Source organism: Lissotriton vulgaris, chromosome 8 (genome assembly GCF_964263255.1).
Source record: "Lissotriton vulgaris chromosome 8, aLisVul1.2, whole genome shotgun sequence".
Classification (NCBI taxonomy): Eukaryota; Metazoa; Chordata; class Amphibia; order Caudata; family Salamandridae; genus Lissotriton; species Lissotriton vulgaris.
In genome coordinates this window covers 34,961,033-34,977,844 of record NC_141696.1, presented here as the reverse complement: position 1 = coordinate 34,977,844, position 16,812 = coordinate 34,961,033, and the positions used below count along the sequence as shown (strand labels likewise).

At 43.7% G+C, this 16,812-nt stretch overlaps 1 protein-coding gene across 1 annotated transcript in view; it reads right to left on the bottom strand.

Moving 5' to 3' along the window:
• Positions 1 to 2,353: 2,353 nt before the first annotated feature.
• The window catches only part of LOC147693323 (vomeronasal type-2 receptor 26-like), a 114,036-nt gene continuing 99,577 nt past the window's right edge, over positions 2,354 to 16,812 (bottom strand). Inside the window, exon 5 of the mRNA XM_086935929.1 lies at positions 2,354 to 3,276. Coding sequence (XP_086792055.1) covers positions 2,354 to 3,276 — 923 coding nt within the window. The remainder of the gene's footprint in view (positions 3,277 to 16,812) is intronic.

The window sequence follows — 16,812 nt, the reverse complement described above, 5'->3', positions numbered from 1 at the left end:
ACAAAGGAAAACAAAGGAAAACCAAATACAGACGGCAGCACAAGTATGATACCGGCGCTATCAGTCCCAGGAGCAGGGGCACAACAGCGGCGGACTCCAGGCAGCAGGAGGGGTCACGCAGGCACAGGGGGAGCCGTGCGGCGTGTGGGGTGACCAGAGGTCAGGTCACAGCCACTGCCTCGCGGCTTCCTCCATAAGAGGACAAGTGGGAGGGAGGAGCAGCTGGGAGGCGGGAGCGGGGCAGCCAATGGGCGAGGGAAGGGTTAACAGAAGGGAAGACGGGCAGGGGAGCAGTGGCGGGGACCGTGGGGCGGGAGGGGGTAAATGGGGCGCAAGGGGGTTGCCAGGAATCACGGGAGAAAAATACAAAGGCAGAAAACAGCAGTACAAAACGATACCGGGGTCACAGGAGCAAAATACAGGGCACAAAGGAAAACCAAATACAGACAGCAGCACAAGTACGATACTGGCGATATTAGTCCCAGGAGCAGGGGCACACCAGCGGCGGCCTCCAGGCAGCAGGAAGGGTCACGCAGGCACAGGGGGAGCCGTGCGGCGTGTGGGGTGACCAGAGGTCAGGTCACAGCCACACGGCGGCACAATACTGTAGATTTTCTATAGGTGCACATGAGTTCAATGACTTTTTGCGCTGGCATTTACAACTGACAAGTGGAGTAATTGAAAGTTTAGGAAAATCGTACCAATAAACACACATATGTGTATTGTAATAGATAGATAGATAGATAGATGGATAGATGGATAGATAGATAGATAGATAGATAGATAGATAGACAGACAGACAGACAGACAGACAGACAGACAGACAGACAGACAGACAGACAGATAGATAGACAGATAGATAGATAGATAGATAGATAGATAGATAGATAGATAGATAGATAGATAGATAGATAGATAGATAGATAGATAGATAGATAGATAGATAGATAGATAGATAGATAGATAGATAGATAGATAGATAGATAGACAGATAGACAGAGACTCACACAGACTTTATTACCCAAGCAGTCACAATTGGGTGAAATGTATTTCACCCAATAAATTCTGACTCAGTTGAGTCAGGTTTGTCAAGTCTTAGAAACATCACAACATTTACTGGACCGTTTTTAATTAGGGTTTTGGAAGGAATAAAGGATGAGCAAGCAGAAGAGGAAGGCTGAGGGGTTCTGTATCATCTTCAACCTGTACAAAAATCAATCCAGCTGGAAGGCTCCAATAGCAGACATTTTCATAATTGAATTAAAAATTAATTGCTGATCAAACCATTAAGGCGGTGAGAAGTCTAAAGTGTAACATCTTGTTAAGATTCTCACTTCGCGAAAGCATGAAGAAAGCTCATACCCATACACCAGTGGCTTCACCTGGAAACAGGACAACGTCAGCGGGGCTGCCTGTGGGTGGGGCACAAAGAAGGTAACGCACTAGCAAGTGCTGCGATGGGAGCAACTGACAGTTAAGTGCTAGATGGAGGAGCAGAAATACCCAGATGAGATGAAGACTCCACTATTGTGGAGCAGTCCAGATGGACAATGCATTCAGACCCTGCTGGTCATAGGAGATCCCCGCAAAGGCAGCCCCACTATTACCCGAGACCTTTCAGACTCCACTTTCCCTGTTCCAGACACACTTCTTCTGATAAGAGATTACTTCACTCCCAAGGGTGAGTCACCATCCACATCCCTTGTACTCCCTCTGATTTAATCAGTATTAAGAAACAGTCCACCAACATTAAAGAAAACCCTATCCAAGTCCACAAGGAACTGCAAAGGCTGTTTGAGGTGTGAAGACATAACTGGGTTAATGTGAATCAATTGTTGCACCTGGTGGTGGCCAGTGAAATGAGAGATGGATTGGTTGACAAGTCAGGTTGGCTGAGGCAGGATCCTGGTAATGGTCTCTCCATTCAATCGGCACAACAGCCGTGCTGGACCGGGGTCGGCACTCTCTGGGGACTCAATATATGTGCAGCTAATACACGAAGATAACGGTAGGAGCAAGATTCACTCTTTTAAATAATTAGCAGCAAAGTGTTAGCAAGGTTAAAATTAATTAGCAGCAAAAAATTACACAATACAATAATACTTAAAATAGCACTAGGAATTTTGTGTTAACCTTTGAGTTAGAGCCATATTACTACATTTGCCCTGATCACATTCACAGCAACTGATTTAAATTAAGGTTTATTGTCACTCATTATTGTGGAGATTTAACAAACACTTATGAGTTTTTTAAGGATAAAAGGATCAAGTTACAGTGCTTTTATACAATGAATGAACAAGTCTATAGCAACCATATCGTCCAACGTGTCAAAGTTCTGATTTCTTAAGTTTCATCATTCTCCCTTTTTATGGACCAGTTTACCTTTTCCAACTAAGTGCTGCCTTGTGTTCCTGTCTGGCCTCAACAGAATGATATAACACTTAGGAAAGAATATACACCCCAGCAGCCCTGCACTGGAGCACAAGATGGCAAACACCTCCACCGCCACCATGTACTTCCCCCGTGTACTCAGGTATGCTGGGATGAAAGAGATCCACACACTGACAAACACCAGCATACTGAAGGTGATCAGCTTGGCCTCGTTGAAGCTTCCAGGCAGATTCCTTGAGAGAAAGGCCACTACAAAGCTGACTGTGGCCAGGAAGCCCATGTATCCCAGCATGCAGTAGAAGAAGATGGTGTGTCCTTCATTACATTCAAATATTATCTTTCTGAAATCAGACTTCATGTTGAATTCTGGAAAAGGAGGAGACTGAGTCAACCAAATGCAGCAAATGCAAACTTGGACCATGGAGCAGAAGATGACGGTACAGCAAGGAGTTGTTGACCCAATCCATTTCCTTGCTGAGCTGTTGGGATTGGTCGCCTTGAAGGCAATGACCACAATGATAGTTTTAGCCAAAATAGACGACACACTGAGAGTAAATATGATACCAAAGACGATCTGCCGCAGCATGCAGGTGAGCTTCCTGGGGCGGCCGATGAAGATGAAGGAGCAGAGGAAGCAGCACATGAGTGCGATGAGGAGCAGGTAACTGAGTCCACGGTTGTTGGCTTTGACAATAGGAGTGTCTCTGTACTTGATAAACACACAAAGGACAGAAGCAGCGAGGAAGGACAGCAAACCAGCTGTGATGGCCAGGGTTAGACCCAGTAGCTCTTCATATGACAGGAACTCAATCACTTTTTTAATACATTCGTCATTTCTCTCATTGGACCATTCTTCATCAGGACACTTTTGGCATCGGGCAGTATCTGAAAAAAAAGTAAATTTAGAATATTCCCTTTCTAAGGCCATCATACAACGTAAAAGTAAATACAATATACAGTAGGAGCATACTTAAATTAGTAGTTCACAATTGTTATCATTATTAATTTTTTTTATTCTTTATTCACAATACGTTCACAGTGATCTGCAACTGGCAAGTAGGTGGTACAAATCTATTGCTAGTGTGAAGTAAGCATTCACCTAGGGCCTGGGTTAAAGGGTCTGATATTAAATGTACTAAAAAGAACTATTTTTGCCACAGTTATTACACTTTGATTTCTAATCTTCTTCAGGCTAATACGATATTGGGGTAATTTCCAGAATTCTGGGTCAATTACCTTTCTTGCAGAAACTAATAGCTACCAAACTCATGGACAACTTTCCATAAACACCTGCTTTCCTTTAAAATGGCTTTCTTCCGGGTAAAACAATGCATTTCTTGTACACAAAGTAGATAAACGTCTATGACAGTTAAAATGCATGTTACAATATATTTTGAGTAGCATTCACATAGTTCCTTGGCCCCTCAAGCCATCAAATGTAGCTGCGGATAAGCTTGCTAACAGTTCCCTCATTATGGCACATTCCTTGAAATATTTATGAACAAGTATTCCAGAGCACAAAAACATCTAACCCACAATGATCATCTTCAAAGCACAACCACCAACATCAATCTACCACCACCAACATCAATGCTTCCTCACCAACAATGCACCTCCACCAACAACAATGTACCACCAACTATTAGTTGGTGGTAAATAACAAATTCCTATGTAAAAGCAAATATGTGCATTTACACTCGTGGCATGTGGCACACATACATGCCCTAAGGGCATGTATGTGTACCACATGGCACACAAGCACTAATCAGGGGTGCAACAGGGTGTCAAAGTGACACCCTGCCACCCTTGAATTTTTTGGTATTTACTGAAAGGGTCATTACCGATTCGGTAATTGACATTCATTCCTATGGGACTCCAGCATATCAAAGCGGAATCGTATAAATTGGATAAAATTGCTTTAGCGGAAAAAAACTATGCATGGTACGTTAATTCACATCAATCCCCGCGTGTTCAGCCATATTTAAATGTCTTCTTTACTGTAAAGTTTAAAAAAATATTTATAAGGCTACGGATGGGTATAAACCCAACAAAGGAGGGCACTTGTTCTTGGATTAAACAGTGGCCGGACCCTAATTGTAGATTCTGTGGTTGGCCACAGGAAACTCTTGTACATATGGGGGTTGATTCCGAATCGGGAAAAACCGCTCCGAGTAGCCGTTCGGAGCGTTTTTCCCATACGATTCGTACCCTGCCACGTCCCCCGCATGTACGTCGAAGTACGATTCGTACCGGGAGCAGGACTCCGTACGAATCGTACAAAGACTGTACGATTCGCATCTCCGCACGATTCTCTTTCGGAACCTGCTGTACACGACATCCATACAGTTCGCGGCTGGTATTTCCGATCCAGCAAGTACGAATCGTGTCGGGTACGCACCGTACGACCCTTTTCCTACGACAGCCGAAAACAGTTGTAAAAACAGAGTTCGCCTCAAAACAGGTACAGAACGGCCCCCCTGGGTAGGGTGCGTACGCCCCATGATCGCAGGGGTACGGTGCTAAGCATGGGCGAATTTTGCGAATCTCGCGTTCGCAAATTTTGCGGATTTGCGAACTCGCAATCCGCAAAAACCGCGAATTCTCACGAATTTGCGGATTTTTTTTTTGTGTTTGCGCGGGTTTCTGCCAGTTCGCGAGGGTTTTGTACAATGTCGCAAATTGCGAACTTACCTGTCGGGTCGCAAGTTTCGCGAACTTGTTGTTTCTACGTGTCCAGCCTGTTTGGGACACTCTTCTTCATCACTGCCACTCTCTGTCACCACTGCCACTCTCTGACTACTCATGCCACCCTCTGGCCCACCCATGCCACCCTCTGTTTCATCACAGCACCCTTTGGTTGTCCAGTCAGTGTACATTATTGTGGCAACGCAAGCACACCTTCCCTGCCTCAAGTGACCTGAATTAATTTGGGGCTGATTAATGTGTCACAGAATATTTTTTTAGCTGGCACCTGCTTCCTTAGTGCTTCCTGATTAGTGATCTTTTGCACTTGCTAAGTGCTTTCATTGTTGCAAAATTAGTTACAACACCTGCCCTGCCCCAACTGACAATAATGAATTAGGGGCTGATTAATGGATTTGAACTTCCAGCCTGGCTCCTGCTTGTCTCCCTTAGCTGTAATTCAGGACCTTTGTGGCATATGTGTAACTATTCTGAGGTTCAGAGCAGGGTCACATAATAGTTGCAACTGGCAACTGAACTCTGGAGGGGCCCCTCAGGAAGCACTACAGGAAATGGCTACTAATGATGAGCCTGAACTTTTGAACCTGGTAAGTAGTTTCAGTTTTGCTAAGATCGTATTTCTGCAATTTTGCACTTATTCGCGGGGCGCGAAGTTGTACTGGGAAGCCGCGAACTCACGCGAACAGTGCGAGCAAAATCCGCTGCTCGCGGATTTGCGGATTTTGCGGATTTTGCGGGAGATTCGCAAATCTCGCGGATTGCGAATTTACCGAAAATCCGCAAAATCCGCGAGCGAAACGGATTTTTCGCCCATGCTTATACGGTGCATACTCATGCAATCATGGGGGGTACGCATCGTACCCAACGATCATGGTGCGTACGGACCATACCCCATGTTCGCAGGGTGTACGATGCGTACACCCTGCAATCGCAGGGGTGCGATGCGCACACCCCATGATCGCAATGGTACACACCGTACCCCGCGATCATGGGGCATACGGACCTACAGTGTGTATGTGATTGTGTGCTTTTCCGTAAGAATCGCCCTTACCTGACGTGGACTGTACAAATCGCATCCTCATACCCCGTTCCGGATCATACTCGTCGGGTCGTACGGCATGTCTACGAGTCGTACGGTTCATGGTTTCAGCCTTGCAATACGTACGGATCACGACGATTCGAACGGATTGACGAAATACGGATCGTAATACGCGACTCGGACGGACGGGTACGATTCATACGGAGATGGCAGCGGGTGCGAATCGTACGGACGTTTTTTCTCCCGAATCAGAATCGACCCCATTGTATGTGTATGCCCCAGGTTGACTAATCTTAGACATTTTTTTCTGAGACCTTATTTCCTGATGAGTGGTGTGAGATCTGCTCGTCAGTCATTAATCATGTCATTGTCCGGTAAATCGGTTCCACTTCTATGTCAATTAGGTAAAATCTTTAATGGCAGTAGATAAATGTTTAATATAGGGTAGATCCCCTCTAATTTTATGGCCTTGGTGCTATTAATTTTAATGATTTATAATCTTGAATAAATTAATAATTTATTTTACGATGGTATTAATTTGAAATGTAATATCAGAGGGGTTACCATTGCAGCAAACTGATGCACTTTTTTGCACATTAGATCATTCGAAAGGATGAGAAATGAATGTTTATTGGTCGATAATATTTCCTTATGATATTCATGGAAAAGTATGTAAAGCACACCGTCACTTTAACCTGTATTATGTAATTTAAGATGTAAGGTGGCTAGATTTGGGCCTATCAACAAGGTTTTAAACTGTATATATGGGATTGTTTTTTTAATTATGTGAAGAGAAGATCTCTTGTTTTAAAATGTAATTATGTTCTTTAGGTTAATTATGATGCTGTGATTGCAATTATTTTAAGTAATCAAACAATAAAGATGATATACTACTACTACTACTGGGTTAGATTACTGCATTCAAAAGGAAATAGGAAAAGTTAGATAATCTTAATTAAAAAGTAAATAGAAAAAAATGTCTGGCAAGGCAAGACATTCTCACTTGATCTTATCAAATATTGCCCAACAATTGAATATAAATCATACGTGATACAATCAAGGGAAATCTAGATATATTTGAAGTTTTAATCTATTTTTTAATGACCTCGCTTTATGTATATGATGGCTTCACTTATGAAAGAATATATTTCTTAACTGATGGAAATTGATTATTAATATCAAGTCCGATTTTGATAACGCCTAAGGGAGTAAATCAAACCATACAGTGACGTTTAACAACACAAATTATGCAGTAACATCAAGGCAGAGTCAAACAACACCCAAGATGGCGTTTGTTGTATCTAAACAAATGACGTGGGTGGTGTAGGGCATGACCCATGGGACATCTCCCACATGGCGTGCACTCACCAATCAACGGGTATTTAACAAATCCGGTGGCACGAGGGACTGTTTGCCTCTGTAGAACATATACCGGCCCGTTGGAGCATCAAACACGAAAGGTTTCAGAACATTGGACAATGGGTATATGCTCAGCCCTGCCAAATGCCACTCATCAGGGGTTAAACTAACACCAATTAAATCATTTTCCTCCATTCCAGCACTTTGCCAAATTGTCACGCAAAGTAAAGTGCTCATTTCGAACTCCAGGAGAATATTCAAGCTACTTAGAGTCCAAATTCTAGTGCAGGCCCTTCATGGGTTAAATCTATCATGAGCTGACTCTGCTAGCATTTAGCTGCAGGCTGCGAGTTGAACAGAGCCAATTACTATGGTTATCAATCAATCAATCACTTCTACCTGAGAAGGTATCCAGGTGCTGTGCTGTGGTCTCAGTAAAAAAAGCCAGGTTTTGAGACCCTTCTTGAAGTGGGTCAACAAGGCTGAAATGTGCAGGTGGAAGGTAATGGCTTTCCAGGTCTTGGCGGTGAGGTGGGAGAAGAAGCGCCCTTCGGTCCAGCAGCATCAGATGTGTGATATATGTGTGAGGGTGAGATGAGCGGATCAGATGTTCCTATGAGTTTGGTGGAAGTTTAGGCAGTGGTTCATGTAGGCGGGTCCGTAATCATGGAGGGCTTTGTAGGCATGGCTCAGGAGCTAGAATTGACATCTTTTCTGGATGGGGAGCCAGTGGAGGTCCGTCAGGTGCTGGATGATTGGGGTCCTCTTTGGCAGGTGGAGGATGAGTCTGGCTGTTGAGTTCTGGATAGTCTTGAGTCTGCTCATGATTTCGGTGATGGTGTTTGCATAGAGTGCATTGCAGTACTCCAGTCTGCTTGTGATGAGTGCCTGCTTCATGGTTTTCCTAGTTTTGATGGGGAGCCACTTGATGACTTTGCTGAGCATGCGGAGAGTGTGGAAGCAGGCTGAGGAGATAGAGTTGATCGTGCGTTTCAAGGAAAGTTCGGTGTCTAAGATGTCCGAGATTGTGGACATGGTCCTTCGGAGTGGAGGTGGGTCCAAGTCCTGATTGTTATCAGGAGTCATTCTAGAGGGAGGTGTTTAGCTTCAGGCAGTTGTTCTTCATTCAGGCTGAGACATTTTTCATACAGTTGTGGAAGCTGATCTTTGTGGTGGTGGGATCTGCTGAGAGCATGAGGATGAGCTGGATGTTGTTGGCATATGAGACTATGTTGATGCTGTGGGCTCTGACAATGTCCTTGAGTGATGTCATGCAGATGTTGAAGAGGGTTGGATTGAGGGAAGAGCATTGAGGGAATTCACAGATGGTGTGCTTGGGTTCACAGGTGAAAAGAGAGAGACATATTCTCTAGGTCCAACACATAAGAAAACAAGCCATCCATTTGAGTATGTCATTTGTGATTCTGATATGTCGTAGCCCAGTGATGAGTGAGTACTGGGAGATGGTGTAAAAGGCTGCAGAAAGGTAGCACAGAATAAGGGCGGCTGATTCTCCTCTGTAGAGTAGGGTGTGGATGTCTTTTGCAGTGATTAGTGCTGCCTCAGATCTATGGTTGGCTCCGGATCCTGATCGAGAAGGTTCCAGCAGGTTGTCTCTCGCCGGTTGGCCAGTGAGTTGGAGGTTGGTGGCCTTTTCCAGGACTTTGGCAGAAATCAGGAGCAGAGGGATAGGATGGTAATTCCGGCGTTTGCTGGGGCCTGCCAATGGTTCAGGAGGGTTCAGGCCTCTGCATGTTTCCAAACATCTGGAAAGGTGGATGCAGTGATGGAGGTGTTGAGGACGGTAGTGAGCTGGTGGTTGATCTCATCTCTTCCAAGGTTGAAAAGTCAGTGGGGGCAGTGGGTGCTCCAGAGTGGATGGAGTTCATTAGCATATTTGTGTTCTGTGTACTGAGCTGTTCCCATGAGGAGAGAGTGTGGTCGGCGGCGGTAGTCGATGGGATGCTGAGGAGGTGTGTGGGTTGGGGATTGAAGTGTCTGTATATGGTTGCTATCTTGTTGTGAAAGTGGGTATTGCAGAGTTCCTGTGAGGATTGGATCAAGTTTTTGGTGGTAGACAGGGATGTGAACTATTTGATGACGGCAAATATTTCCTTGGTTTGGTTGGCATTGGTCCCAATCAGGCACCTAAAGACATCATTTTTTATGGATTTGAGATGGTGGTAGTAGTTGTTGAGGGCTGATCTGTAGGTGGCTTGGTCTGTGTTGTTCCTGCTGGTTGCCACTGTCTTTACAGCTGTTTACATTTGTGTTTAGTTGAGCTAAGTTCTGGGGTGAACTGGTTATCCAGGTGTTGAAGTTCTCTACTGCCTTGTTCAGGTCTGTGGTGATGATCGGTTGGGTGATGTTGAGGGTGTTGGTGCATTGTTGCTAAGTGACCTTGGTCCAACTGCAGAAATGTGTGCTGTGAGGGTGGGGGTTATGCGGGGAGGTCCAGTAATGGTGAAGTGCATGATGAAGTAGCCCGACCAGGTGAGTTCAGTGGTTTGGCTGTATCTGATTCTAGTACTGGACGTGAAGATGGGGTCTAACTGTGTCCTGCTCTGTGTGTGGGGTCTGTGACCAGGTGTTTTCAGCCCAGTGTTGTCCAATCATTTGAGGAGGTCTGATGAGTTGGTGTCTGTGGGGTCGTTTATGTGGAAGTTGCGATCTCCCAGGAAGACTTAGTGCTCAGATTCAATGGCATGCGGGGTGTGCGTAGGGCCAGGGTTTCTGGCACTGTTTATGTACCGGGGATTGTGACTGGCACGTGGAGCAAACAGCAATGGCAGCTTTCAAAAGTGAAAGCAAGAGGACGGAGGAGGAGGATGGACTGGGTAGGGATGTCCTGTGTGGGAAAATAACTTTTGAATTGTATGTGTTCTGCCCTCTGCTAATGTGAGACATTCTGTCAATCAGGTCACCTCGTAGCAAGCAATGCCTGTGCCACTGTAAACATTGAACACAACTTACCCAGCAATCAGCATGTGTTAAGTATGTGTTAAGCAGAAGCATAGATAGAGTAGAACTCCCAGTCCAAGGTATGGAGACTGAGAATCTCAGCAATTTCTTAACATTGTTGCTCTCCTGCAAAGTCAACTTTGTTCAGCTTACTTAGAGAGTTTACAATTACTTGCAGCATTTATAATAATGTGTCCTTAGAATACTTTCCCTAATGGACGGGTGTAAACAAACCATATGCATCACAATTATTCAGGTCTGTGGAACATGTATTTGAAGTTCATTGAATTAATTTAAACATTGGCCTTTGATTAAATTGTTGCGGTAGCCATAGCGCTGTGTTTGCTTATTTTAATAATTGCACAAATTGCTCGCATTTTTAAAACTGTTTACCTGCACTGACCTCGTGAGGACGACAGCGAGTTAGGCTGCTCCTCTTCATTTTAAATTGCTTATTTTTCACTTTGTGAGGACTTTTACCCTAGTAGTTTCGGCTGCCAAATCCCGGGCTCCGTTCCACCGCGGCTGAGTGCCGATTTTGTGGAGCGCCATAGGGGAGGTAGGCAGACCAATCAGGGGTCATCCCCTGCGAGCCGGAGGGCGGAGCCAGGAGCCCACAATTCCCTCTCCCTATTTATCCCAATGTGCTGGCCGAGGCGTAGCGGACGTGCGCAGCGGGCGCTACTATGGTGCGCCTAAGGTAAGCCCGTCTGCGCCCGTCCGTGACCGACAGGGACCAGGGGCCATATCCCTTGCCAGTGTCACCCAACCCTCGTACACTGCCATCCGTTATTCCCATGACGAGCTGTTGGCATATGCACGCAATTCCAACCATAACCACAGATCTTGCACTATGACTGCCCCTGGACTCTCATATGACCCGTTCTCCTGTCTCACTTGCAGATTGTCCAGTATGGGCCAAGCACAATTAGGCTGTCCAAAGACTCATGATTATCAGAAGTTCCTTTGTTTATACTTCAACGCCAGATCCATGCCTAAACACGCCATAGATATATGGGATCTACTGAAGGAAAAAAAAAACAGATTTGGTCTTCATTACTGAAACATGGCTGACCGGCACGAACGCCCCCGACCTGGTCAATGCATTACCCAGCAACTATAAAATCATCAAACAGGATAGAGCTGGAAGCAGGGGAGGGGGGGTTGCTATTATATTTAGAGACCACCTGACGTGCCGCCCGGAGCAGACAGCCTCCTATAAGGAACACCAAACTTTCCCTTTTCAACTACTTTATAATGGCCTCATCATTCTAGCATCCCCCGGGACAACAAGCCAACTTTAGTGCCAAATTGCTCACCCAACTCCTACCAATTTGTTTAAAATATAATAACTATTTAGTAGTCGGAGACTTTAACATGCATTACTAAAAAAAGGACACCCTAGCTGTTTCCCAAATGGAGAGTGATATGGGGATCCTAAACCTAAAACAGCGGACAGAGGACCCCACCCATATAGCTGGCCATACGTTAGACCTACTCTTAACCAATATTGAAGCCACAGATATCTGCGAGATCACACCATTACACTGGTAAGACCACTTCCTCATAACCTTCACACTGGGGCTACCCACCAAACCACCAAGACCCAGGGCAAACCATCAAATATCCTATCGAACTTGGAGGCTAGTCAATGAATCAGACTTTGGTACACACTTCACCGACGCTAACTTAGACCTTTCAGACGACACCACAGTATGTGTAGACACACACACCCTCGAAAATGCGATCCATCTAACTCTAAACAAGCTGGCCCCCACTCGGAAACTTAGGAAAAGGCCCCATACGGAAAAATGGTATACCGCCCAACTAAAAAGCCTCAAAAGGGAGTGCCAGAACTTGGAACACCTGTGGAGACAATCCAAAAACCAAACAAACTAAATTATTTGCTCAAAATGAGGTCTCACAACCTCACCATAAAAAAGACAAAAAGAAACTATTTCTCCCAACACATTCATGAAAACCGCAACTGGGCTAAAGAACTATTTAAAATTGTCAAAGAGCTTAATAAACCGTCCAGTACCATCCAATCTCCCACCCCATCGGTAGAGGCTTGCGAACGAATCAGTACCTTTTTCACAGAAAAAAATCTGGAAAATTTACGCTACCTTTAGTCCCCAGAGCTCCCCTAGCACAACTCACACAATAAAAACTGTCGGAGCTGCTCCAGACCCAGAAGCAACCCCAACCTTAGGTAATTTCGAGCCCCTGACCGTAGAAGAGGTGCTTAAAGTTATGAGCACAGTAAAATCAGGCTCCCCATCGAACCCTTGCCCCCATTTTATCTTCTCAAAAATGGCCCTCCCGGTCGGCCCTCTGATTACTCAGCTCTTCAACAAATCAAATAACAGAAGAGGACTGGGTAAGGTTTCTTAAAAAAACCCTATTCGTCGAAATTGAATTATTTACCAACGGTGGGGGCCACGAAGAGCCCACTGAAAGACCAACTGAAACGGATCAGGTGATAAATTTCACAAACACTGAGGTAGCAAACTTAATAAAGAGACAAAAGGATTAAGCTCCGGGCCCCAACGGTATCACTTTTGCCCTCTACAAAGAGGACCCCCTATTATGGGCCACCTATCTGACAAAGGTTTTCAATGAAATTATCCCTACAGGGCAAATACCACAATCCTGGAGAGGGTCAATTATATCGCCCGTGTTCAAAAAGGGTAATTGGCAACTACCGGAGAATTACCGCCCGATCACCCTGCAAGATACGGACGCCAAGTTATTCGCAGGACTCTTATTATCAATCTTGGCAGATTGGGTCAAGGAAAAGTCAATACTTCCACCAAACCAAACTGGCTTCGTTAAGGGCTTAGGCACCACAACTAATTTGTTAATTTTATCAGTTTTAATGGATAAGACACTTTTTTCTAAACAGTCACTTTACTTTTGTTTTGTCGATTTCAGATCGGCCTTTGATTTAGTAAATAGGTCCCTTCTATTGAAAAAACTCAAGGGCTACGGAATCCCAGGCTCACTACTGACTCTTATTAAGCTATTATGCTCTGAAAATTGGGTCAAGGTGAGGATAGGTGATGGCCGAGCTTTGACCAATAAAATACTGGTGACTCGTGGCCTTAAGCAGGGATGCGTGCTTGCACCTTTACTTTTCAACTTATTTGTGGCCGATCTTACTAACTCATTTGTACGGGATTGGGAGCGGGAGAGGTGGAAGGGACCGACTCTGACATGTTGAATAAAGTTTTCAAAGAGGGCTGTTACATTTTCACCTCATTGCATTTTCCTGTACCTTTAAATCCTGCATGTTTTTCTTTAAGTGTTCTTAGAACACTACTGTGTTCTTGCCTACAGGTCAGTTGCACTGTTCCTGTGGACCAAGAGACTACTGTTTATGTTGCTGTGCTGCTTAATAAATCAACCTGCTTCCCCACCAGTTCCTGTGGATTATTTAACAAAATTGGCGACGAGGGTGACCTTAAACTGGTTGAAGAGCAGCACAGAGGTGGAGTTCATCGATTTTTTTTTGTTTAAAAAAGAAAACCTACTATCAAGAACTTCTTCCCTTTAAGAAGCATCTAGGAAGATTGACAAGAACTTTATTCAACAAAAGAAGAAAATCCGATTTAAAGAACTCCTACCAACGCAAATTTGTTGATTTTGCAACATTTTAAGGTATTTCTGCTTGTTTACCTTTGAATTATCTGACTCTGGCTGGTGGATCGGTAGTTGTGCGTGTGACAGACGCGAGACTGCATCAGCGCGAGTCCGCATCAGCTGTTGTGTGGCACGAGCTCGTCGGCGCTCGAGATTCAGCTCGAGATTGCATCATCTCGTTATCTTGCGCGAGGTTTGTCACCCGCGCCAGCTGCTCAGCTGAGAAGTGCTCGCGCTGCAAGACGTCAGAAGGGAGAGACATTGGCGCAAAGGCAGATCAGCGCGTGGTGACGTAATCACGCATTCATCTCAAGCGCGGCGGCCATTTTGGATTGGGATTGAATCAAATCGCGTTTCCACAGCAACCGATCACCGCATTTCTCCGTTTTTTTCTCACTCGTGTTTCTTTTAAGTTATTATCTAAGAAACGAGGATACTTTTAGAAGGAAACAACAGAGAGACAAGGATATCTTCACTATTCTGGTATCACACATTTTGTTTTATTAATCACATTTTTTTTTTTGTTCTTACTCTGAAGGAAAACGCATGGGACAAGGTTCTCATCAGCAAGTTACAGAAGGCATATATAGCATTTACTGTTGTGTTTTGACTTACCTGCTATTGTGTTGGTTCAGAAGCTATGTACAACTGTGTTCACTTGTTTTATCTGACAAATTAGTTATTATTATTTTAGTTTCATTATTTTAAAAAAAAGAGGCACTAAAATAGAGAATATGCAGTTTGACCCACCTGAAAAATTTTTGCAGAATAAGGGTGATCCACCCATTCCATGGACTCATTGGAAAGAAGAATTTTTTAACTACATGAAGGCAATAGATGGGGAACGCATGGGTGCTGAAAGGAAGAAAAGTATTCTTTTACACTGTCTGGGTTCTGAGGGGCAAATGGTATTTAGAGCTTTACCTCCTATTCCGCCTGAGTTAGGTGAAGGAGAAGGTACTAATGTATATAAAGAGGCTCTCCTTAGAATTGAGAAACGTTTTAAACCAGTTTCAAATATAGCACTAAATAGGTATAAATTTTACACTCGGGCGCAACAAGAATCTGAATCGTTTGATGAATTTATGACTGCATTGAGATCTTTGTCTATTCATTGTAATTTTGGTACCATTTGTGATGAGATGTTGAGAGATCAGATTATAGTCCATGTGAAAAACAAGAAAACGCAAGAACGCTTATGGGAGTTAGGTGATCCAAAGTTATCAGAAGCTATTGCTATTGCGAAGTCTTTAGAACAGTCTGAGAAATGGATGCTCACTGTTCAAAAACATGTTACTAATAAGCCTGATTCCCATGATGAAGTTTGTCTTGTTAAACATAAAGAAGGACAAATCAATGAAAGTCAACACGCATTTGCCAATACCAATAGATTCAACAACACAAGTAATTTTAAGAGGTATGGGAAAGCTATGATTTGTTATAAATGTGGTAGTAAAATGCATGTTGCTTCATATGCTGGATGCCCTGCTATCAACAAAGAGTGCAGGAAGTGTGGAAGGTTAGGACATTTCTCCACTGTTTGTAGAGATTCAATGATGTATATGCAAAGTCCCAAAGATAAAGTAGCAGTTGTTACAGAAGGTCCTTCAAAAACTTGCAGTTGTGCCTGTATTAGTTTAGAGCATTGTGATACATCCAATAAAGGTTTTGTAGTTTATTTGGCTGAAGAGATTTCTTTGATCGATGACAATGATCAGCTTATTAAAAAACCCATTTGTGAGATGTTTGTTTTGGGTGTCAGCCTTAACTTGATGGCTGATTCGGGTTCACCTTGGACCATTATTACCAAGGATTATTTTGAAGAACGGTTAAAACAGGTTCTGAATTTTAAAGACATTCTTCCTTCTGAGATTAGTGCAATTAGTTTCAATGGTACTAATGTAGCAATGTTAGGTCTTTTTCAAGTCAAAATTACTTTCAAATCCAGGACTGTTGATATTGAATTGTATATTGCAGTCAAAGGCGTGAATGTCATTGGATGGAAAGATTTGTGGAAATTTGGTATTATTTTAAATCCCCGTGCCAAAGATCCTGTTATTTTAGGTGAAATTTTTGAAGATAATAGCATTTCCTCTATTTCAAATGAAGGAGGAACCGATATTATTAAAAGTGAATTTAAGGATGTTTTTTCTGATAAGTTAGGTATGCTTAAAAATTTTTCTCACAAAATAAAACTGAGATCTGGTGCTGTTCCGGTTAGGCAAAAGCTGAGAGGGGTACCCATTAATGTGAGGGAAGATCTGAGGAAAATGTTAGATGATTTAGTGGCTGAAAAAATCATTGAACCTATTGATTCTGCAGAATGGGTTTCCCCGATTGTTTTGGTCAGGAAACCGGACAAATCTTTGAGAATGTGTGTGGACCTCAGGGCACTTAATTTGGCCATTATTGTGGACTGTCATCCCCTTCCAAATATAAATGAGGTGGTTTCCATGTTGGAAGGTGCTAAGGTTTTTTCTACCCTGGATTTAAGATCGGCCTATCACCAGATCACACTTACTGATGAATCCAAGTGTCTAACAGCATTTATTACTCCTCATGGTCTTTTTCAGTATAACAGAATGCCGTTTGGTTTAGCCTCAGCTGCCTCAGTTTTCCAAAGGGTCATGTACAATATTTTTAGGGATGTGGATCAGTTTGTAAAGTGTTTTCAAGATGACATTTTAATTTTTTCTGGTACTGTGGAGGACCATATT